Below are 25665 nucleotides of genomic sequence, written 5' to 3'. Positions count from 1 at the left end.
TTGCAGGATATAAAATCAATGCACAGAAATCAGTTGCATTCCTATACACCAACAATAAAGCGACAGAAAGAGAAATCAAGGAATCGATCCCAGTTACAGTTGCACAAAAAACCATAAAATACCTAGGAATAAATCTAACCAAAGAGGTGAAAAATCTATACAGTGAAAACTATAGAAAGCTTATGAAAGAAACTGAAGAAGACACAAAAAAAATGGAAAAGGATTCCATGCTCCTGGATAGGAAGAACAAATATTGTTAAAATGTTGATACTACCCAAAGCAATCTACGTATTCAATGCCATCTCTATCAAAATAACACCAGTGTTCTTCACAAAGCTAGAACAAATAATCCTAAAAATTGTATGGAACAAGAAAAGCCCCAAATAGCCAAAGCAATCTTGAAAAAGAAAACCAAAGCAGGAGGCATCACAATCCCAGACATAAAGCTATACTACAAAGCTGTAATCATCAAGACAGTATGGTACTGGCACAAGAACAGACACTCAGATCAATGGAACAGAATAGAAAACCCAGAAATGGACCCACAAACGTATGGACAACTAATCTTTGACAAAGCAGGAAAGAATATCCAATGGAATAAAGACAGTCTCTTCAGCAAGTGGTGCTGGGAAAACTGGACAGCGACATGAAGAAGAATGAACCTGGACCACTTTCTTACACCATACACAAAAATAAACTCAAAATGGATGAAAGACCTCAATGTAAGACAGGAAGCCATCAAAATCCTCAAGGAGAAAGCAGGCAAAAATCTCTTTGATCTTGCCCTCAGCAACTTCTTACTCAACATGTCTCTAGAGGCAAGGGAAACAAAAGCAAAAATGAACTACTGGGATCTCATCAAAATAAAAAGCTTCTGCACAGCGAAGGAAACAATCAGCAAAACTAAAAGGCAACCGACAGAATGGGAGAAGATATTTGCAAACGACATATCAGATAACAGGTCTGTATCCAAAATCTACAAAGAACCTATAAAATTCAACACCCAAAAAACAAATAATCCAGGGAAGAAATGGGCAAAAGACATGAATAGACACTTCTCCAAAGAAGACATCCAGATAGCCAACCGACACATGAAAAAATGCTCAACATCACTCATCATCAGGCAAATACAAATCAAAATCACAATGAGATACCACCTTATACCTTCAGAATGGCTAACATGAATAACTCAGGCAACAACAGATGTTGGTGAGGATGCAGAGAAAGAGGATCTCTTTTGCATTGTTGGTGGGAATGCAAGCTGGTGCAGCCAGTCTGGAAAACAGTATGGAGTTTCCTCAAAAAACTAAAAATAGAACTACCTTACCACCAGCAATTGCACTCCTAGGCATTTATCCACGGGATACCGGTGTGCTGTTCTGAAGGGGCACATGCACTCCCGTGTTTATAGCAGCACTATCAACAATAGCCAAAGTATGGAAAGAGCCCAAGTGTCCATCGATGGATGTATGGATAAAGAAGATGTGATATATATATATATATATATATATATATATATATATATATATATTAGAGTATTACTCGGCAATCAAAAAGAATGAAATCTCGCCATTTGCAACTACGTGGATGGAACTGGAGGGTATTATGCTAAGTGAAATTAGTCAGAGAAAGACAAATATCATATGACTTCACTCATACGAGGATTTTAAGAGACAAAACAGATGAACGTAAGGGAAGGGAAACAAAAATGATATAAAAACAGGGAGGGGAACAAAACAAAAGAGACTCATAAATATGGAGAACAAACAGGGTTACGGGAGGGGTTTTGGGAGGAGGGATGGGCTAAATGGGTAAGGGGCATTAAGGAATCTACTCCTGACATCATTGTTGCACTAAATGCTAATTAATTTGGATGTAAATTTTTAAAAATAAAACATAAAATAAAAAAAAAGGACACCCACCTGAACAGATCTTTTCATGCGGATGAAATTGCCCCATTCGGGGAGTTGGGGGAGCCACAAAGGACATTTATTGCTATGGAGGAAGAGCAAGCACCAGTATTTAAGACAGAGAGGATAGGCTAGCTCTACTGTTTTATGTCAACGTTGGGTTTATAATCAGGACTGCTATTATCTATATAAGTTGCTAACCCTGAGTCTTGCAGGGAAAAGATGAACACCAGCTTCCAGTTTTTTGGTTGTATAACAAGAAGGACTAGACAACAAAAACCTTTTTTCTGGATTGGTTCCATCGATGCTTTGTTCTTGAAGACAGAAAATACCTTGCCAGTAAGGGACTGCCTTTTAAAGTTCTTTTGAGATTGGAAATGCTCCTAACCATACAGAGGCCCATGAGCTCAACACCAAAGGCCTAGAAGTGATTTTATCATCAAACACATCTGTATTTTAGCCCCTAGATCAGGAGGTCATAAGGATCTTTAAGGCTCATTACACATGGTACTCTGTGTAAATGATTATCAAAGAAAGAGAATCCTGATAGAACATGAAGGTCTGATGGAATTACACCATTGAAGATGCTATCATTGTTATAGGAAAAGCCATGAAATCCATCAAGCCTAAAACAATAAATTCCTGCTGGAGAAAACTGTCCACATGTTGTGCATGACTTTACAGGATTTACAGCACAACCAATCAAGGAAATCATGGAAGAGATTGTGGATATGGAAAAAAAAAGTGAGGCGTGAAGGGTTTTAAGATACGGGTCTTGGAGAAATTCAAGAGCTAATTGACACCACACTAGAGGAATCAACAGAAGACAACTTGATGGAGATGGGTGCTTCCGAACCAGTGCCAGATGATGAGGAAGAAGATGTAGAAGAAGCAGAGCTAGACAATCTGGCAGAAGCATTCTTATTATTGAAGACTGCTTTTGACTCTTTTTCAACATGGACCCCTCCATGGCACAGCCACTGAAACTAAAGCAAGTGGTGGAAAAAAAGTATTGGTACAATATAGAAACATTTTCAGAGGGGGAAAAATAGCAAAAAAGTCAGACAGAAATTATGTTGTATTTCCATAAAGTTATACCAAGTGTGCCTGTGTCTCCTGTCTCCCTTCCACCTCCTCCACCTCTCCTGCCTCTATCGCCCCCGGGGACAGCAAGACCAAACCCTCCTCCTTTTCCTCCTCAGCCTATTCAATATGAAAAACAATGAGGATGAAGACCTCTATGATGATCCACTTCCACTTAATGAATAGTAAATAATCATCATGCCATATAGTTAATAAACCTTCAGTGGTGTGTGTGTGTGTGTGTGTGTGTGTGTGTGTGTGTGTGTGAAAATCTAATAACTGTAAGGCAAAATCTGTACAAGACATTTCGTATTGTTCATCATCATTGCCTAAGTATTCATTGTCTAGAACATTGTGTGCAATACTTGTATGGAAGTGTATAGCTTCTCCTACATAGGCATAAGGTGAGTGATATTTAATATAGATTAATCATGTGTTAACTTTGTTACTGTTTTAAAACTTTGCTTCAAAAAATTACATTTCTGTACAGTATTCCTCTCTCATAATTGGAGAAACTGCATATCATCACAGGTAAGTGGTTTTTAAAAAACTGTAACAATGTTACTAATACTGCATTATGAATATTACTATAATACTACTTGCCATAAAAAATTTAAAACAATTCACTCATTAGTGTATAAGCAAGGCTACCATGATACAATCATATCAATTATACTAGGCTACAAAGCAATCATATTGCTGCTTCAATGCATGGATCATTATACCTTTAAAGAAATATGAATTTATTTTTCACCTTATATTTTCATTTTTGATGTCTAGTGTTAGCAATATTTATAATATTTACAATGTTTTATATCATATAAGACAGTGTTGATGTAGGCACTGTATGTAGACAGTGTTGATGTAGGCACTGATGTAAACTTACAATATTAATAAATATAGTACTGCACTGTCAACATATATTCTCTTCCTTATGACTTTCTTAGTAAGATTTTTTTCTCTAGCTTACTTTATTATAAGAATACAGTATATAATATACATAACATACAAAATATGTGTTTGCTGGGTCATAGGGTAGATCTATTTTTAATTTTTTGAGGAACTTCCACACTCTTTTCCAGAGGGCCTGCACCAGTTTGCATTCCCACCAACAGTGCAAGAGGGTTCCCATTTCTCCACAGCCTCTCCAGCATCTATAGTCTCATGATTTGTTCATTTTAGCCACTCTGGCTGGCATGAGGTGGTATCTGAGTGTGGTTTTGAGTTGTATTTCCCTGATGAGGAGTGACATTGAACATCTTTTCATGTGCCTGTTGGCCATCTGGATACTCTGGTTTCTCTTCAGATCGCATAAATCTTTCGCCTTTTACTGAAATCACTTTCTAGTATAACATGCAGACCACTTCCTGAATTATATAGCACAATATAAATGGAGGCACAATTTTTAGGGGATGCAAGTCCCTGCATGGATATCAGAGAGGAGACCAGATAACATCCTCCAAATTCTCTAACGATGTCATTACTGGATATTGGTGAGGCTCTTGCAACCATAAAGGTCATAGTCCAACAATGACAATGGGTTTTGTCTGATCACCTGGTAACAGCTGCCTAAATGGCCACATTGTAACCAAATCTTGGCTCAGCAGAGAGGAGTTATGATCAACTGGCCATATCTGTCATAAGAGCTGGGGGCTGTGGGTGGCAGTGGGTGAAGCATGGCAGTCATACCAGACATCAGCCTCCTTGACTGAGGTGACTTGCCCATGCTTGTATGGATGAGTATGTTCCCCACAGTCACTGTTCAGCAAACTGGTGTAAATGGAGAAATCATGAAGCTAGTGTCAGACCTTTCCCGCCAACTGTAAAGGCAATTGAAGAACACAATGGGTAATGCAACTGTTATGTTTGAACAAGTGCAATGCATGAATTGTGATCAAACCACAGCTTTATTTGTGTCCCCCACCATTTTTAAAACTCCATTCAGCAGGGATGATTTGTTCTTCCCTGATTAAAAAAAAAAAAAAAAAAAGCTCTAGGTACACATTCTGGTTGTTCAGAGATGATAGTCCTACAGGCACTTGAGTCCCAAACCCAGTTTCAATTTAGGCATTAGAATATATAAACCCTTGTCACACTCCAGAGGCTGAATCTGACTGTTAAGTCTCCTTCTCCCAGTCTGGGTCCAGTTAGGGACATGGGCCTTACTCACCTCTGGTTCTGCTCATCTTCCCCCATCTTGAGCTGCTCTTTCACTCCTGGCAGGGATCAAAGTTGGGGAGAGTGTGCAAATAAAGGTGAGCTAGCCCAAACATCAGCTTCCTGACCTCTGGGCCTAGGAGGCATTCCTTGCTGACTCTTAGGGTGGTGTTTTCATGGGCTCTTCCATGGCTCCCTGCTGGCCTCCTTTCTCCTGCAGCCCCTAGGCCTGGTAGCATATCCCGGCCTCTTTCCTTGGGGGTCCCCTTGCCTCCTCCAGGAAAGCCCATGGGTGGGTCCCCTGTGCAATCCATACTGCACAAACTGTACACACTCCAGAGCCTAAGTTGTTGGTCAACCACTGTCTCATTTCCAGAACTCCCAGGTGGAGTCATACTCCAGCCTCAGCTTCCCAGGGACTCCAGGAAGCTCTCTATCTTAGTCTTAATTGACATTTCTCAATGTGGTTCAGGATGATTCACACTGGAATAATCTGGAAGCAACTGTTAAAATGCTTAGATCTGGCTCCCCACCACTTCCCAATCCACTGGATTAGCATCTGAAGGAAGAAACATGGAAATCAACATTGGAGTTACCAGATAAAATACAGAACTCCAGATACATTAGGATTTCAGACAAACGATTTTTTTTTAGTGCATGTATGCCCCAAACATTGCATGGGGTACATATACTAGAAATACATTCTTTACCTGAAATTCAAAATTAGGGCACCTGGGTGACTCAGATGGTTAAGCATCTGACTTCAGCTCAGGTCATGAGCTGCGGTTTGTGAGTTCGAGCTCTGCATCGGGCTCTGTGCTGACAGCTCAGAGCTTGGAGAGTGCTTCAGATTCTGTGTCTTCCTCTCTCTCTACCCCCCCCCCCCCCCCGCTCATGCTCTGTCTCTCTCTGTCTTTCTCAAAAATAAACAAAAAAAACCCAATCAAACAAACAAAATTAAGTGGGCATCCCGTATTTTTATTTGATGAATCTTACAACCCTAATCTGCACTGAATGAGCTCCCCAGGCTGCACATCAAAGTCAGTGATCTATTGGCCAGGACTGGGGTAAATAAAGTTACTATGATAATGCCACCCTGGGAACCTCTGAAGCATCAACCAGGCAGTAGTCCCATAAGTAACCTATGTCACCATGTGCCATCTTTTCTCTTTGGACTTCTATAGATTCCTTATAGAGCACTGAGGTTTCTCTCCACATCTGGGCCCCCATGTTTGCCTAATTCAGGGGGAGGTATTTCAATTGTAGTCTATAGGAATGGTACCCACTGGAGATGTGGCTGTGTACAGTGGCTCTGTCCCCACCTGTTCCCCTCCATCAGTTCAGGCATTTTGTAATCTCCTGTTATAGTGAAAAGGCTTGACAAAAGAGAAAAAATGCTGGGCAGTGAATGAGTATTTCACAAGAAACAGGGCCCAAGTCATATTAACAGGAAAGATATAGACACAGAAGGAAATGGATCTTCCTAGAGGTGAGCTGTGCTTGTGTCCAGATATTTTTGTAGAAAAAGAGCAGCAGTTTAGGGGATGTGCCCATCATCCTTGCCTCCCCACAAGTAGAGATTAGCAGTAAGGGTCCAGGTTCCTCCCCTCTACATCCACATCCCCAGAACCTGAGCAAAGGAGAAAACCACCAGCATTCAGTAGCGGTGCGAGTAGCAGGGCCAGGGGAGGAAGAAAGCTGAGTCTAAAGAAAGAGCAGAGGGAAAGCAGGAGCTTCCCAGTGAGTAGGGCCCAGTGACCCGGTATGCTTTGGTACCTTTACCCATATGCAAGTAAAAGAAAAAAAAAAAGTTAGCCCTTCATCAGGCCTCCTCTGTTTGAAGAGGCAGATTATCATAAAGAACAGATGGGAAATGCACCATCCCATGGCCACAAAACAGGCCCTGGCCCCACCCTCAGAAAGGACACCTAGATGCTGAGGAGCAGCTACCTGCAAGGGTAGGACAAGAGGAGGAGTGAGTGACTTGTCCTGGAATTTCTCCCCTCAGGAAGTAGCTGGAGCCACATTCTTGGTATAGTAAAGAGGGGCCACCACCCAAGTCACGTGATCTTATTTTGGGCTTTATAACTTTACTGGTGGACCCTATCATTCCTTTTTTTGGAAGTAAGAACACCAATGGAGCAGGCTAGACAGAGTAGACATCGTGGTCTGGAAAATGACCTGTGGTCACTTTGGGAACTGAAATTAGTGAGATTCACTTCCTAACACTGGGCCTGGCCAGTGGCCAGAAAGGCAGTACTGAGGATGGTTAGGTAAAGTCCCAAATAAGTGTGCTGAAAGTTCAGGGGGAAAATAGTAAGGTCTAAATCCCATGACTGAGGTGTTGACATAAGGAGAAGCCATGGACCAGGAATTTACACCTCAGATCTGACCTTTCCATCTTTAGAAATGGACAGGGGCATATCTGGAGATTTGGAGGCCATGCATAATCAACCCAGAAAGTGGTGGGAGCAAGGATTGTCACCGGCTGGGCTGGGCATGAGGGGACGCCAGAGCCTCTGAACCCAGCATGGGAGGGTCACACCTGCAGCTTCAGATCAGAGGCCTGAGCAGAAAACCTTAAGGGCAAATGTACTGGGTAGAGCATTAGTGCTGGGAGAGGCCTCTTGGCCTCCTGGAACTTCTGCCCAATCTATAGATCCAGCCTGGCAACCCCTTGCTGATGTCTTATACACAGATTCACAGAGAACCCTTTACATGACGAGCTTTGTGGAATAGGCATTTGAGCCTTTAAAAAGGGTGGGAGTGACAGAGACAAAAGCAAGGTGCCTACCAAGGACTCAGTGAGGGACAGGTCCTGCCCAGATCAGCAGGAAGGGAAGCTTAGACAAGAAGGCTTCAAGGATGAGGTCCTTCTGTGCAACCACCTTGAAAACAAAATGGCAGGAGGAGAAGGCTGCATGACCTGAGTTCTCAAACTCACAGCCCATTGTGACATCACCAGCCAGGGACTGGCTATAATAAGGGAGGATCTGTCAGCATCATTTCCCTCAGCCCTGGCCTCCATCACCTCCTATGCCAACATCAAAGTCAAGGGCCATGCTTCTGTTATCAATTCTGCTGCTCATGTCCCAAGCCAAGGGCGTACATCTCGGTATGTGGACCCCTCTCCCAGTGGTCAGAGTAGCTCTCCCAGGTGGGGCTGGGCATGACAATGGCCCTGCTCACATCACTTTCATCCAGTCAATGGTGAGCATTAAGGGCTGAGGTACAGATCTGGTTAGCGAGTTCATTGATTAGCTAATTGGCCACTAAGAGGTTGGCCCAAAAGAGCACAACAGCAGTTCCTTCAGGTTTTCCCACAAACCCTTCCTGAAAATACTTCCCTTTCTTCTCTTCTCTTCCTCAGCCCCAAGTTCAACCTGTCTGACCTTAAGTTTCAGTTTTGAAATCCTAGAATTTATCCCTGAATGAGTAATGGAGTACCTAGAAGCAAATGCCCAGAATGAGCTGAACATCAGACCTCTAAATCAGAGGAAGAAGAGTGTGGGGGTTGGGAGTATTACAGAGCTCCCATGAACTGCAGATGCAGAGCAGAAGCATAGCTAGGCACACTCACATGTGTGCAGGAGGGCAGGCGGGCAGGAGGCCAGGGTCTTCTGTTATCAGTAGGCAGCTCCCTCATGGGTTTTCTCTCCAAGGGTGGCTGAGGTTGGAAGGAAGGGTTACTTAGCTGCCTTTATGGGTCACATAATTCTCCATGTTTAATTTACACACCCCCACAGTGGGGTCTCCACTCTCATCCCCATGCATGTGCTAGGAACTCTGAGCCTTACAAAGGTTGAAGATTTGTCCCAAGTCACACAGTGGGGAAGTGAAAGAGCTGGGATTTGCACCCATCTGACTCCAAGGCTTACATTTCCCTCTCTGCACACTACCCCATGAAATGAACACAGCCTATTCACCTGGCCTCCCTCGTTCTAGCCTGGGGTTGACTGAAATATGATTGGGGGATGGTGCATGGTGTTGGGAGAGAATCAACAGAATGCACCCTTCTGCCAGTGTGTTCAGTTGCAGCTGATTCTCACCCATTTCACCACTGTCTCCATCACAGCTTAGGGGTTTTGTGCTCTGGTATTAATCTACAAGTCCACACGATTCTACACTGGTGATATTGGTTGTTCTCAGGACAAAGATGGAGAATGGAGCCCAGCTGCCAGCCTTGTGGAGACTTTGGTACAAGAAGATAGGAGAAATTCTGACAGCTAATGTGGCTTGAGGATTTACTCTATGCCAATCACTGTGTTGGGCACTTTAACACCCATTATCTCATTTAATCTGTGCATCTGGGTTGTTTTTTTTTTTTTTTTTTTTTTAGTTTATTTATTTTGAGAGAGACAGAGACAGTACAAGCAAGGGAGGGGCAGAAAGAGGGAGAGAGAGAAAGAATCCCAAGACTCCACACTGTAAGCACAAAGCCCCACATGGGGCTCAAACTCACAAACTGTGAAGTCATTGCCTGAGCTGAAACTGAGTCAGATGCTTAACTGACTGAGCCACCAGGGACTCCTGTGTATCTGTTTTATAGGGTAGGTCCACTTTAGGAATGAAGAAAGGGAGTATAAGCAATGTTTTTAAGTTGCCTACAAATCATTCAATCAGTAAACAACAGAGTCACCATTTGGATCTTGGGCTGTGGGAGCCCAGGGTCTACCTCTTAGCAAATGCCATATTCTGCTTTTCAGAGATGTCACACAATTGGCACCCATAGCAGTCATCCATCATTCAATCAAACCTGAAGTTCATAGTCAGTCTTAGTACTGTGACACATTTCTTCCTACATGCATAAGGCCAGCTTGTTCACATGATTGAAACCATAAGTTTGTATATGATTTTTTTATCCTGACTTTCCCCCGTAACATTGTCTCATGACTCACATCATTTAAAGCTCTTCATAAGCATAATTTTCATGGCTGAATGGATATGCCCTACTTAGTCATGACCTTGAGGATGTCTTCAATCTCTTGCCATTATAGAGATCACTGTAGTGAACATCTTTATACTTCTGCATTCCAGATTCTTACCTTAGGTTAAGTTCCTAGCAGTGCAGCCACTGAGTTAGAGGATCATTCACCATTGATGAGTGTCTCCTGCCTGCCAGCTGTAGTTCCACTAGCAACAAGGCCTCCATGTCTCCTTCCCTAGATGCTTCTTATGTTCTGATGTCATAATCAGGCAAAGAGGGATGAATAATGTCTGACTTAACACAATGATAAAGCAATGAAGGAACATAATGCAGGGTAGGAGATAAAGAAGGGCCAGGACAGGAGGGGCTGGGAAGACCTGTCCAAAGAAGTGATTCTTGAACAAAGGCCTGAACAAAGTGAGCCATGCAACCATAGGAGAGAAGAATACTCCAAAGAATGGCACTGAGTAGTGCTAACAGAACCAAGCCTGAAGGCAGACTCTCTAGGTTCAAAACTGGGTATGGCCATGATTAACTGTGTCACATTGGGCAAATTAAACTCTCTGTCCCTCAGCTGTCTCAACCGTAAAATGAGGATGGTAATAATAGTACCTACCTCATAGTATTGTTATGAAAATTAAGTAAATTGGTCTTTGTAGAGTGTTACTGTGTGTGACATATGGTAAGCACTCTATGTGTGTTTAGCAAATAAAAGAGGAAGTACAGATTCAAAAGTTCCACAAAGAGGGGTGCCTGGGTGGCTCAGTCAGTTGAGTGTCTGACTTCGGCTCGGGTCATAATCTCACAGTTTGTGGGTTTGAGTCCTGCATTGGGCTCTGTGCTGACGGCTTGCTCAGAGCCTGGAGACTGCTTTGGATTCTTGTCTCCTTCTCTCTGCCCCTCCCCTACTCACACTCTGTCTCTCAAAAATAAATAAATGTAAAAAAAAATTAAAAAACAAAGTTCTGCAAAGAGCCTTAATAGATTCCTGACAGCTGAAGTTTCTTGACACATATTGCTAAATTTTCACTCTAGCTTTTTTTTAAAAAACAAAACAAAACAAAACAAAACAAAACAGACCACTACAGGTCACTCCAACCTACACTACAAAATCCTCAAAATGTTCATTGAGTGAAAATTTGGGAAAGTGGCATCGAGAAAGAGACAAGAGGAGAGCTTAGGCTCCTTAGAGTCAAACTCATTCCTTGTTCCAGAACACAAGGTGGAACTTCAAGTCAACAAATATAAATGGAGTATCTCCTCCTCCTGGGGCAAGGAGCTGGACACATATTCTCTCCAGAGGTGAATTCTCTTCTCTGCACAAGCAGTCACAGCCTTTGCTCTCAGCTTGCTGGGGCATGGAGCTGCTTTGCCTGGAACACAAATGTTCTAACCTACCACAGCTCAGGGCTTGCAGTAGGTCCCAGCCCTTTCTGGGCCACCTTTCTGGTTTCCTGCATGTATGTTTCCTGTGGCTGCTGAAACAAACCACCACAAACCTAGTGGTTTAAACAACATGCATGTTTCATCTTACAGTTCTGTAGGATAGAACTCCAGCACAGTTCTCACCAGGTGAAGATCAAGCTGTCACCAGGACTTTGTTCCTAATCTGAGGCTTTAGGGGAGATTTTTGTTGCTTCAGCTTCTAGAGGTCATCTGTATTCCTTGGCATGTGGACCCTCCATCTTCAAAGCCAACAACGTTGCATCTCTGCATGCTTTTCTTCCACAGTCACATCTCTCTCTTGCTTCCTTCCACCATGTTAAGGACCCTTGTAACTGCATTGGGCCCCCTACCATTATCCATAAATAACCACCTTATTTTAAGTTCAGCAGATTAGCAACTTTAATTCCATCTCCCAAATCCCCTTTGCCCTGGAAGGTAACATAGTCACAAGTTCCAGGGTGTGGTCCATTAAGACATGGACATCAACGGTGGCGGGGAGGGCATTATTCTGCCTACCACTCCAGGGATGGCTCTGGGCCAAGTATTTTACTCTGATTTCTCTTGGACTAGAGCAGAAATAAGCTCAGTGAGTTGACTTGCCTGAGATCACAATGCTGTAAGAGGGGACAGAGCCAACACTTCTGACCCAAGTTCCAGACTCTGTTTAACAAAATAAACCATCTGTTGGCTTACTCATCTTCCTAGAGATGCTTCACAGGGCCAGCCTCAGTTTCCTCATCTCTAGAATGGGTATAGTGATAGCTACTTATAAGCCTCTATGGAAACTGACCAAATGTTGCATCTTTTCCCTTTTTGTCTCTTTCATTCAACCAGAATGTGGTAAAAGACCCATTTTTGAGGAAGGAACTCAGTATTCCAGAATCATAGGGGGGAAAGAGGCTGAGGTGGGTGAGTTCCCATGGCAGGTGAGTATTCAGGCAAGAAACGAACATTTCTGTGGTGGCGCAATCATCAACGAGTGGTGGATTGTCACTGCTGCTCACTGCTTATTTTATGAAGAGCTATCGTGAGTATCAAGAGCCCATTGCTTCTGACAATGTTCACCCCCAGGACACACCCACACTCAACAAGACTCAATTTCTGAAGGAAATCCTAGACCTGGTCAGTCCTGAATCAGACAGGAGTGACTACCACCCATGGAAGATAAGACAGTGAACCTGAGGCTGGCATCTGCTGTGCCCTCCTCATAGTCACCTAGGACTAATAACTATGGTTTCCCTGAGGTCACACACTGTCCTTTTCAGGAAAATTTGTGGTTTGGTGGAATCAAAAGGCTTGGTCCATTCACCTCTTCTAGGACATTTAAGTCCTTCTAGGAAGAAATCCTCCTAATTCTGGAAGTCTGAGATCCTGGGCTGACACCCTATTTACTTGCGCCTTGTGGAGTTTTCTCTGCACTCCAGGAGACTGGCTGTAAATCTAGTGTAATGATTCTGTTACTTGCTAAGAAACTACCTGCATTAACTTATTCATTCAGACACCAACCCTGAAGAAGGTAGATGAATAACCCCATTTTAACTCATTCAATCTTACAACAGCCCTCTGAGGCAGGTAGAATGAACAACACTATTTTACAGAGAGGGAAACAAATCCAATAAGGCTAAGTGACTCACCGAAGATACACATAGAGTAAACAGAAATAGGATTTGAATTCTGGCTCCAGAGCTTATGCTTTCTGCTATATCTGCTACACTACCCCAAGAAAGTTTGAAGATACACAGGAAGATTGACTTTTAAAAGTTAATAAAAAACAGGGGAAAGTTTCACCATGGCATAACCAAGGAAACTTGTTGCATATGCTTCCATAATATACTTAAGGTTGGCTATTGGGAAGTTGCTGGCCATTCTGCTTGGAGGGAAGTCCTTAATTATTATTGAATATTCTTTCTGCTTAATCAATGGTAGGTCTAGATTAAATTCTGTGCTGGGTCTGTTAAGTTGCTGGTAGACAAATCAATGTAATAACACCTTACCTATCTGAAGCATGTTTGATCTATGCCAAGTGGCCTTTTCTGTATCTTTGGAGTCTCCAGAGCTAAGAACTTTGTCTGTAGCATTAGGCAGGAGTATCTCATTCACATCTCTAGGACTGTGCTGGAGCAGCAATGTGGCTGTGGTCTGCCACCCTTGCTGTTTCACTTCCCTCTACCTTTTTCAAATTCTCACATCTTCTGAACAACAGCCCCAAGAGGACAAGTCCTAGTGACCCCTAGAGCCATATGGGATTAGGTTGTTTGGGCATAGCAAATTCTTTGTACCTTGTGACTTCTCTTCTCCTCCCACCTCCCCCTGTCTGGTTCTGTGCCACCAGTCCAATGGACTTGAGTGTTGTGTTGGGAACAAATGACTTAAGAAGCCCATCCTTGGAAATAAAGAGGGTTACCAGCATAATTCTTCACAAGGACTTTCAAAGAGCCAACATGGACAATGACATCGCCTTGCTGCTGTTGGCCTTGCCCATCACTTTCAGCGGTTTGAAAGGGCCCATCTGCCTGCCCAGGAAGCTCAGCCCCTCCATGTGGCACAAATGCTGGGTGGCAGGATGGGGTCAGACCAACATTGGTACGTGACTGCTCAGCATTTCTTGAGAGTTTCTGGGGGAAAAGCCATATCGTTGGCATCTGAGGATGGGACAGTAAATCAAAAGATATGGGCAGGAGCATGAAAGGAGAGAGGGCCAAGGAAGGAGGGAGGAGACAAGGACTTGGATTGGAGCAAATCCCTGCATACCTGAGGTTCATAGATGCCAAATATCAGCTCTTCCTAGTGCCAAGGAAGCATCTCCTCAAAGCCCCAAGCTGAGATGTTAGGTCCAAGCCAAACCCTGGGTGTGGTCATATTCAGCCAGCACAGAGCAGCCTTGTTTGTTTGTTTAACTGAATTTAAACTCTCCCGTTTGCCAGGGGCCCCTACACTTTTTATTCACTCACATCTCCCTTGATTCACACATTGATGTTTCTCACCTGGTTCCTATGGGCATTTAAGATGCCTGCCCTGGCCCAGACTTTTGATGGTCCTGGAGTGTTGCCCAACCATTCTTAGAAATGAATCTGTTGTTACTTGTTACATTGTTACCTGGCCAAAATAGGAGAAACTGTACCAGGGTAGAAAGGGATTATGAAAGCCTCATTGGATTATCCCCAAAGAAAATAGGTAAGGGAAGGTATGAGAACAGTACAGCATAGTCTCAGGCCTGAACAAGACTCTAGGTCCATAAGGAGCTTTGCAACCAGCTGGGGTCTGGAAGATGGTAAGTATTTCAGGAGTTTGGTAACTATAGAACAATTAGAGTAGCACTGTTTCTGGGCTCTGGGCACTACTGGAGAGTTAGAAGTGAGGAGGTTGCAGATGAGTACCTTTAAGATTAAAACTAGTCAATAAGGAGAATAATTTGGAAATCTGTGTGGTCTGGGTTAATGAGATAGACGTCCAGGCAAATTCCTGAAAGCTGGCAGTCCAAAGAGGGCCTTGGCAAATCCCCTATAAAGAATCTTAACCAACCTACCCCTCATCTGGAGGACTTGAAAGCGTTTTCACTGGGAGTGCAAACCCACTTTCAGCAGCCCTGTGTTGGGGAAGTGCCATACTCACATATTAAAAAAGTAGCAATAGGTACACATGCTGAAGAGGCAGGATTATGCTAAAAAATGATCAATAGCCAGTTCCAAGAAGCCAAGTCTGTAAGGCTGGTTGGAGTCAAGCAGGAAGCCTGCTTAGAAGCAGGAATATGATGTTGAATAAGAGGAATAATTCAAGTAGATAGAGAATTGTTTAGAAAAGCCTGGGGTGGCAGAGTGAGTGAACTGCATGGGATTACTGGAAGGAAGTGGAGAATGGAGGATGTGGTGGAAGGTGGACAAGTGGCTGGTGGGACACGGGGAGGCACAGGGTGATCTAGTTGCATTATCAGCACTGGGATGCTGTCTAATGAGTTTTCTAATGTGCCTTCTCTGTGGGCTGGATGACAAAAACTCTATGAAAACTGATCTGATGAAAGTGCCAATGATCATAGTGGATTGGAAGAAATGTTCAAAGGCATTTCCGAGACTTACCAAGAATATGCTGCGTGCTGGATATGAGAATGAGAGCTTTGATGCTTGCCAGGTAATTAGGAGGTAACCCCACCCTCATCCTATAGGGTCCTGTCATCTCAGGACTGCCAATGCAGGGGTATCCTTTCCTCACTGAGAATAGACAATAAGAGTCTGGACAATGTGTAGGAATCAGGGCTCAGCCAGGGCAATGCGGGCATGGACTGTGGAGTACTTTTTGCCAGGTCTTTGGAATATTAGTGCATGCCCATGATTCAGTACGCAGCAACACTGCATAAATATTTCTGCTCTTCTACAGATATACTACATAAATAGGACTCCAAGATTTTTCCATTTCTTGGACTTCTTAAAAAACAGAATTTGAGATTCATATAAGGAACTATTGTATTTTCATTAATTTAGCAACTACTGTTGTGCACATTAAGCCCTGGGGAATCTATCCACAAATGAGATATAGTTTCTCACCTAAAGGAACCCATAATCTCCTGGGAAGGAAGTTGAGTAAATGTATAATATTTAGGATGATACATGTGGGTGTCAATGAACTAAAAGCTGATGACTTAGCTTTAATAAAATGAACACAACAATGTAAAAAGAAAAATATTTTTGATTGATGCTAGAAAAAATAGAGAAAAACTCAGAAATTAGTTTTTTATGGCTCTAAGGATGAATGATGGGTTTTGTCTTTAAAGCTTAAGGATGCTCTCTTTGTCTTGGGAGATGCTTTCTTCATAATCACCTTGATGAGCCCACTTACTCCTACTAATTTGCTAGGCAATGGATCTGGTCACTGGTGTAAAACTATGAATGCAGATGTTAAATATTCTATGGAGTAATGAAAAGTTGTCTCATGGAAGGGGAGAGTATTTATCTACAGAATTATCTATTATTGTTTAACCCTGGTAGGCTCTGAGATAGGGCCTTAGGAGGGAGTTGCTTGGATAGGGTTGAAGAAATCAAGGGAGAAGAGAATGGAGAAGGGGCTCTGAGGTAAGAAAGAATGGCCTCCAGCAGCAATGATGCCGAGTTTATTTTTTATTTTTTATTTATTTTTTTTTTTAATTTTTTTTCAACATTTTTTATTTATTTTTGGGACAGAGAGAGACAGAGCATGAACGGGGGAGGGGCAGAGAGAGAGGGAGACACAGAATCGGAAACAGGCTCCAGGCTACGAGCCATCAGCCCAGAGCCTGACGCGGGCTCGAACTCACGGACCGCGAGATCGTGACCTGGCTGAAGTCGGACGCTTAACCGACTGCGCCACCCAGGCGCCCCTATTTTTTATTTTTTAAATGATTATTTATTTACTTTGAGAGAGATAGAGAGAGCAAATGGGGGAGGGGCAGACAGAGAGGGAGACAAAATCCCAAGTAGGCTCCACACTGTCAGCACAGAGCCCAATACAGGGCTCAAACTCACAAATGAGATCATGACTGGAGCTGAAATCTGGAGTCAGATGCTTAACTGACTGAACCACTCAGGTGCCCCAATGATGCCGAGTTTAGGAGTCTCCCATGTGGTGAATACTGTGAGGACCAAAAGGAGGGACAAAATCCATGTCACATTAACCTTGTGTTTTCTTCACATTCTGGACAATTTAAAACATTTTAAAACAAACAAACAAAAAGAATTGGAACTTGTGGTTCCAGACAAGATGGAGTAGACACATTTACCCCAATCTCTCCCACTTAGTACAGTTAAAAGTACTGGACATTATATTGTAAAACAAAAATAAAGACTGAAAAGTAGAGATGGACTGACTAGATATCCCAATGCTTAAGGAATGACACAACAGTGTGTTCCTTGGGTTTTCTTTTTGCCTCTTATATATCCCACACTGGATGCTAGACAAACCTGCAACCCAGAATACCAATGATCACAGATGAAACTAACAAAACAAGAAAGACTTCCCTCTCTTTGGACCAGGAGACAAGCAACCTAGCAAGGCAGAAACATTTTTGACAATAAATATTAAACATTGTATTCCAACAACAACAACAACAACAAAAAAAAAACTGATAGCCCCTCTACCCCATCAACCAAGGTCAAGTGGACAACCTCGACTTCCTCCCTTCCCCTGCCCTCCACCGTGGTTACAGAGGAAGCTAAGTGGAGCTTAGCTTTAACTATCATCTAGTAGTAACAAACCACCCTCTTCCTCTCTTGATGTCAGTGGAGGCCACCTGAGGAACTTGAGCTTCCACCACACCCAGGTGTGCCACCCAGGTATAACTGGACACTCCTGCTCCTCCCCTGGCTGTGATCGCTGGTCTGCTGGGCTTCCACTCCAATCCAATGGCAAAGAGTTGCTATTTCCCTTCCTCTGCTCCCAATCTCAAAGAGCCCTGTTAAAACTGAATATTTAAATGAGAACCAGAGTGTTATAACCTAATACTCAAGGCAGGATCTGTCATCACTAGAATAGAGAGTTGGATTTAATCTATTGATAAACCTGGGATAAGGAAAATAAAGAAATAAAGAAAAATAAAGCCAAAAGTCTGAGTAAAAAATCTTTTTAAAATTGAGAACCATTAATTCCTAGAATAAGTTCAATTAAAATGTAACTCAAAGTGTATTATGCACTAAAACTATAGCTTTATAGTAAAAGTATAAACATTTTTAGAAATATAACACAGGAAATCTTTAAGACATAGAGTGACTTCAAAAACAATTCATAAAAGGAAAAACTGATAAACTGGACCTCATCAAAATTAAATATTTTTTCTCTGTGAAAGACCCTATTAAGAGTTTTACCAAATCCAAGTTCAGCTGCCCTGTCACTTGAAAGGCCATAACTCAAGAGACGAGTTTTTGATTGGGAAGAAATTTGAGCTTTATCCAGCAACCCAGGGGGAAGGTGGACTCTTGACCAAAAGCCAAGTCTAAGGTTTCTACCTGGCCCAGGGATTTTTGAAGGGTTTGAGGGTAGTTAATCAGCAAAGGGAGTGCAGTGGCTGGCAACGTTTCTTGATCATGTGCAGACTCAATGATGCCAGCTATAGATGTTATCTCAGTGCTTGGAGGTTGTGCAAGGGGGTCTGGTTCTTTTTTTGTGATGTACAGGAGTACTCCATTCTTTCTGCAAAAGAGGACCAGGTGTACAGATGCACAAAGGGAGGTTAGTAAAATCATTTGTGTGACCTAAAAAAAAACAAAAAACAATCATTTGCAGGACCTAAAACAACAACAACAACAACAACAACAAAACAAAAAATGTTAAAAAACCTATTAGCTAATCAGAAAGCCAAGTAGACTTCAAACAGAATTGCTGGCCTCTGTGGCCTGGGAAAGTTCTAGTCCTTTAACTCCTCAAGATCCATGGTCTGCAAATCTCAAAGAGAGTAAATTATTTCTGCTACACATCAAGGGACTTAGGTCAGCAAGTAAGGAGTATGTTAACTTGAAGCTAGTCAACCCTTATGACTGGTTGGATTGCTCTTACAAGAGGATGGAAACAAAACTACAGATTGGGAGATAATACACAACAAAGGAATTACCTAGAATATATAGAGAACTCTCAAACTCTCAAACAGTAGGAAAAAAAAATCCAATTAGAAAATGGGCAAAAGACATGAACAGACATTTCACTAAACAGGATATATAGGTGGCAAATAAGAACATGAAAAGAGGTTTAATATCATTAGCCACTAAGCAAATGCAAATTAAAACTACAATGAGATATCACTACATACCTCTCAGAATGGCCAAAATAAAAAACAGTGACACCCTCAAATGCTGACAAAAATGCAGAGGAACTGGATCACTCATACAGTGATGGTGGGAATTTAAAATAATCCAACCACTCTGGAAAACAGTTTGGCAATTTCTTTAAAAAAAAAACCGGATGCACTCCTGCCACACAACACAGCAAATGTCACTCTTAGGCACTTAGTTCAGAGAAATTAAGTCATATATTTGCATAAAAATCTGTACAGGAGTGTTTATAACATTCATAATAGCCAAAAATGGAAAACAAATGTCTTTAAAGATGTGGACTGTTAAACTGTGATACACCAATACCATGTAATACCAGTCAGTTATGACAAAAAGAAACTATCGGTACATGTAACAATGTGGATGGATCTCTCGAGACTTATACTGTGTGAAACAAGCCAATCCCTAGAGGTCCCACACTGAATGATTCCATTTACATAACATTGTAGAAATGACAAAATTATAGAAATTGAGAACAGGTTCGTGGTTGCCACGGATTAAGAAAGGGTTGCAGGTTGGAGGGAAGTGGATGTAGCACAAAAAGGGCAACATGAGGGATCCCTGTGTCAATGTCAAAATCCTGGTTGTGCTAATGTACTATACTTTTGCAAGATGTTATTATTGGAGGAAACATGTAAAGATGTTATTTTTGGAGGAAACATGGGATCTCTTTGTATTATTTCTTACAACTGCACATAATTCTACAACTATATCAAAATTAAATAATGAAGAGAAGACAAAGCTTCCCAGTAATAGCAGTTACAGAAAGATTTTGAAACATAGCCAGGCCACAGACTCAGACAGCAACCATTTCATAGTGAAGCAGGAGGAAAAGGACTCCAATATCAATAGAAAAGGGGAAATAACATTTAATAGATAAGATTGGAAAGGTAGAGCATTTGGAGAGAATGTGGGAAAAATCACAAAGGCTTGAAACAACTCATATGTTCAGGGAATTTCCAATATTTCAGAAGCCAAAAGTCATAAAAGGTGAGTCTGGGGAAGTGGACAGAGCAAGATCACCAAGGGAGGTGTGTGCCAGGCATGAAAGACTTGCTTTTACCCCAGGAATCCCTCCCACTGCTCACCCAAGAATATAAGAATCAGGACCCATGGGCACTCCCACCTCCTATTTCAATCTCTTTGATTCAACATTATCCCACAATCAAATGGCCAAAGCCAACTATGACAAAATTTAAAATAATCAAGTGTCATTTTTGAGGACATTTTTGGTACCCTTTGCTTCAATGGCTGGATCTACCATCTAGAGTCTAGGATTTTTGCTATAATACCTCTCCTATGAACATATACTTTAGTGAAAGCTTCTAAAATTAAGTATCTATTACCTAAGAGTGTTATAAATGAGTGTGCTCTTATCATTTTAGGCCTTGTTTTTAAAATTGTGAAGTGAGAAGCCTTGCTCTCTGTTCAGATAGCTTTCTATTGCTAACAATAAGCTGACAGTGATGCGTCAAGGAAATTTTTCTGAAAGTCTACAATATTATCATCACTTAAATAGATAAACCAGGCAGACCGTCCCCTATGGTTTAAAAATAATTGCCTTTAAAAGGAAAATCATACTTTTAAATTTAGCAAATTTCTAAAAAAACATGCCATCACATAACTCAGGGAAATGATAATTTTATAATGAAAATATTTAAATCTGTTCAAAATAATAGCAATAGATCATGCTATACTTAAAATACAAATTAAAATCAAATGTTGCAGAGGTGCCTGGGTGGCTCAATAGGTTAAGCTTCTGACTTTGGCTCAGGTCATGATCTCATGGTTCATGAGTTTGAGCCCAGGATTGGCCTCTGTGCTGACAGCTCGGAGCCTGGAGCCTGCTTAGGATTTTGTGTCTCCCTCTCTCTCTGCTCCTCCCTCACTCAGGCTCTGTCTCTCTCTCTCAAAATAAATAAACATTTAAAAAATTTTAATTAAATGTTATAATTAAAAACAACTGAATTTTTTATTTATTCTTCCCAACACTTTTCCTATTTGTAATACCCTTACAAAGATTATACTATGAAAAATAAAGAGTTCAGTTAAAAAATAATTTTTAGGGGTGCCTTGGTGGGTCAGTTGGTTGAGCATATCACTCTTGATTTCGGCTCAGGTCATGATCCCTGGGTTGTGGGATCAAGCCCCACATCAGGCTCCACGTTGAGTGTGGAGCCTGCTTAAGATTCTCAGTCTCTCTTTCTCTCTCCCTCTGCCCCATTCACACTCTCTCTAAAATAGTTAAAAACTAAAAGAAAGAAATGCACTGTTTTCTTATATGTCTTGGCTCCAGCAGAAACGTTGTCTTATTCGTGTGTAAATTCTCAGTGCCTAGTGCAGCTCTTGGCACGTGAAAAATGCTCAACAAATGTTTGTCAAATAGATGAACTTTCCAAGGAAGCCAGGGACTATGTATCAGTAAGGTAGCACTAGTGGAGGGGACGTCTGAGAGAGGTCCTCAAGGAGGCTAAGAGTCTGTAGGTGGAGAGGAGATAAAGAGCTGGCAATCAGCTGGGCTGTTGGGAAGTCTGGTCATGGGATTGCCAAACTGACTTGGATTTAGACCTGAGCTGCTTTTTTGTTTTTAACTACTTTATTTTTTTAGAGCAGTTTTAGGTTCACGGCCAAATTGAGAGGGAGGTATAGGGATTTCCCATTTACCCCCTGTCCCCACAATATGCTTAACCTCTTGTACTACCCACATCCCCACCAGTACCAGGGTACATTTGTTACAACTGATGGAACTACACTGACACTTCATTATCACCCAAAGTTCGTATTTTAAGGTTCATTTATGGTGCTGTCCATCCTCTAAGTTAGGAGAAAAATATGATGACACACATCCATCATTATAGTATCATACAGAGTAGTTTCACTGTCCTGTGTTATCTTGAGCTCATCACGCATGACATTTTCACAGAAGTCTTATTTCACTCCACAGAATCTTTGACTTTTAGAATCACAGACTTTTCAGAGCTGGAAAGGAATATATAGAAATATTTAATCAAGACTCTGTTTCACAGATGACAAAACATGCTTATTTCAATCATCAATCATTCCCTTCACTATCTGAATGGATCCAAAGCAGTGTAATAACTTCCTAGCTCTTTTACACATATTCAATAATTTCATTTTTTCCATTACCCTGTACCATGGGCTGGGCAGTGCTCACTATCTCTGTTTAACAGATGAGAAAACAGGGATTTAGAATTAAAGTGATTTGCCTGAAGTCCAGGTGGTAATGTGGCCATGCTGGAAGTCAGGTCATCTGGTTCTACCCCAAAACAGACAGGAGTGATCACATGGTGTAATTATCTCACTGTGGTGAACTTGAGAGGTTTCTGTGGTCAGTATGTTTCTTACCAGACAGGTCCCTAGCTATCGGACTTAGTCCTTGGAAGAAAGTCCCCCTTAGTCACTTAACTATTGTTAATAAGATGACAGTGATGCAGCAGCAATCTTTGCTTTTTCTTTCCAATAGAAAGAAAGAAATTAAGTTTATGCATAAAAGGACATGTATTTATAGATGTCCCTCTTGGTCCCAGGAGTCTGTGAAGACAATCTCTATTTCCTAAATCTACAAGCAATGTTTGTAATACATAAGGGTAAAATAACAATATTAATACACTTCAAGGCACTTACTACATAGCATTTACCCTGTGCCAAGTGATCTATAGATTCTAAATTTTCATCTGCTAACAATCACGAGAAGTGGTTGGTATTATCTCCATTTGAACAATGTGGAAACTGAGGCTTAAAAGAGTTGCTTGCCCAAGGACTGTTCTCTCCATGTTGTGTAAGAAAATAGCAAATAACCAAGGCAACATATTAGTCACATTTTTTATAAATTCATCCCTTCATAAATGAAGAAAGTTATAAAAACAAAATTTATGGAAGGAGTTATTTGAGTGGAAGTCCTGTTGATCTGGTTCTTGCCCAATGACTGAAACAAAACTAGCACAAAGAAAAACACACACCCACAAAAACCAAACAAGTGTTAGAGGTAGTGTTTTGTACCGGAAAGGACAGTTTTGGTTTTGACCCACATTTACTGGGTATCCTTGAATCTTGACCTCTTTGTTAATTCTCTGTATATCCCTCTGCTTGGGGATGTGTTCTTCAGTCAACCCAAACTCCATTTGAACACATTTATTCATTATCTTCCTCTGCACTTTATCTCTGTTATCCACACCCTATGACCTTGGAACTAGTCCTCATCATTTATACCCCCAAAGTCATCCATGGTTCAGATCTTCATCATTTTCATGTCCTCTTAACTAGTCCCTCTACTTCCTGTCTGACTTCCCTCCAGTCATTGCCACACACAGTCTTCTTGTCAAATTCCTATTCATCCTTCAAACTAAGTGCTTTGAAGTCTATCCTGACAGACCTTCCCATAAACAGAATCAATTTCTTCCCCACTTTGTACTGCTTTTATATTGTGTTCATACTTCTGTCCAAACAGTTTATCCCATTGGTTTACATTTTTCTCTCTTCCATAGAGCATAAGGTCTTGTATTCCGAAGGCCTGACAATTAGTTTTCCACAGTGAAGATTTGTTAAAAATTGATCACTTTTTGATAAATTCTGACCAATTTTTGAATTATAAAATGGGCATCAAAATACCTACCTCATGTGAGTAGTGGGGTTGATGAGAAACAAAAGTCAAGGGGATAGCTCTGTGCCTCACTTATTATGCCTGGGAAACATTAATCTTTCACCTCCACCTGTTAGAGCTTGTTATAAGATTCCATTCATTCTAGTCACCTGCTTATGACATTGGTAAAGGAAGCTATGTCTCCACTGAAGAAAAGCCTCCTGAATGATTGTAGCCACTCAGCAACTTCCATGAAAGGCAAGTAGAAAGGTGGAAAGAAAGTGTGCTTTGGGATCAGGAAGTTCTCGTTCCAACTCTGGTTGGGCTACTCTGTACCCCTGATCAAGTCTTCATTCCCACTTAAGCCTCATTTTCCATGTATCAAAATGGATAAAAGGAAGCCATATATATGTGTGGTACATGTTAGGGACCTGGTATATATTTTCTCTATATATAATCATGTGAGTCATGGACCCATGGGATTCCACACCAGAGGGGTCACACATTCAGAAAAGCTTAGTTCACTTGTGCCCTGAAGACACCCACACCAGAGAATTAAAAAGGAACATCATTCTCCTTCATGGCTCTGGAAGTACATCAAAGGAGACTCAATTCATTTCCACAACTCTAATAATATTTCTTGTATCCTATTTTCATTCCTTTCTTTTATAGCCCTTCGTGGAGCTTCTGATTTGATAAGGCCTCACTCTTCTTCTTCATCTGTGTAGCATTCTCTCTGTCTTCCATCCCCTCTCACTGCATTGTGGATGCAATTATTTTTCTCATCAATTCTCTGTCCTCCTCCCTCTTCAGTGTTATCCTCTCCACTGTCTATAATTTACACCTGCAACTCCCAGAGCCAGCTTGACAGCTGCATGCTGCTCCCTTGGACCCAGGAAAGGGGTGGGCATTGGTCAACAATGGCAAGATTTCCTTTGGCATCCAGGAGCAGGGGAGACCAGTGCATTCTCTCAATTCACAAGATATGCTCTGTATCAAATGAACAGTCAAGAATTGTACTCACTATTAAACTGTGTTCTCTGTCCACAGGGTGACAGTGGGGGGCCTCTGGTGTGCACCACAAAATCTGACAAGAACTGGTACCAGGTAGGCATCATCAGCTGGGGCAGGAGCTGTGGACAGAAGAACACTCCAGGAATATACACCTTGTTAGAAAATTACAACCTCTGGATCAAGAATGTGACCGAGATAGAGGGAAGGCCCTTTAATGCTGAGGAAATTCAATCTCCTCCCAATAGGAAACGACTGAGGTCCCACACTGCAGAATTTCCAGAGACAGGCAGCCCCAGATTCTGGCTCCTGATTTCCCTTCTGTCCTATATGCTATTCTAGGTCATTTTCTACTGATAATAAAGCAGATGCTGTTCCTTACAAGGAAAGTGTGTGAAAGTGTGCTACCAGCAGAGGGACTGGCTATGAGATTAGATCTAAGGGCCAGGAATTGAGAGTGATATTAGAAAGTAGGACCAGAAAGACAGGCTGGATCACTGGTTTGGGGAGTGGGCTTTGGGTCCCCCCATTAGTCAGGATTCTTTCCATTGCAGGTGAGTTATCTATCTCAAACCATCCAAGGGCAAAAACAGTTATTTACAGATGTACATAAGAGAAAAATACCTAGAGTGGTGTTTGGCTTCAGGCATGACTGAAACTAGGGGCTCAACAGATGTTGACAGGGACTATTTATTTATTTATAGCCATCAGAAAGAGCCTCCAAGTGGTGGCCATAATGACAAC

General features: G+C 41.8%; 2 protein-coding genes across 4 annotated transcripts in view; one reads left to right on the top strand and one right to left on the bottom strand.

Moving 5' to 3' along the window:
* Window positions 1-10307, bottom strand: part of PRSS51 (serine protease 51) — a 58572-nt gene extending 48265 nt beyond the window's left edge. For 2 of the 3 annotated variants that reach the window (XM_060653701.3, XM_060653698.3), the window contains exon 1: window positions 10196-10307. The gene's annotated coding sequence lies outside the window, so the exon portion shown is untranslated. Of the gene's footprint in view, window positions 1-7944; window positions 8064-10195 lie in introns of those variants that run through there. The other variant, XM_060653699.3, reaches the window with a different exon arrangement.
* Window positions 8130-25310, top strand: PRSS55 (serine protease 55). Its single transcript, XM_081795600.1, has 5 exons — window positions 8130-8265; window positions 12358-12550; window positions 13856-14102; window positions 15502-15648; window positions 24961-25310. Exons 1-5 carry the CDS (start codon window positions 8187-8189, stop codon window positions 25261-25263), a joined length of 969 nt encoding a protein of 322 aa, XP_081651726.1. The 5' UTR covers window positions 8130-8186; the 3' UTR covers window positions 25264-25310.
* Window positions 25311-25665: the final 355 nt, after the last annotated feature.

The sequence above is a fragment of the Panthera onca genome, chromosome B1, assembly GCF_046562875.1.
Source record: "Panthera onca isolate mPanOnc1 chromosome B1, mPanOnc1 haplotype 2, whole genome shotgun sequence".
NCBI classification, from domain to species: Eukaryota; Metazoa; Chordata; class Mammalia; order Carnivora; family Felidae; genus Panthera; species Panthera onca.
The sequence above is the reverse complement of the archived record's forward strand: the minus strand, read 5'-3'. Positions and strand labels throughout refer to the sequence as shown.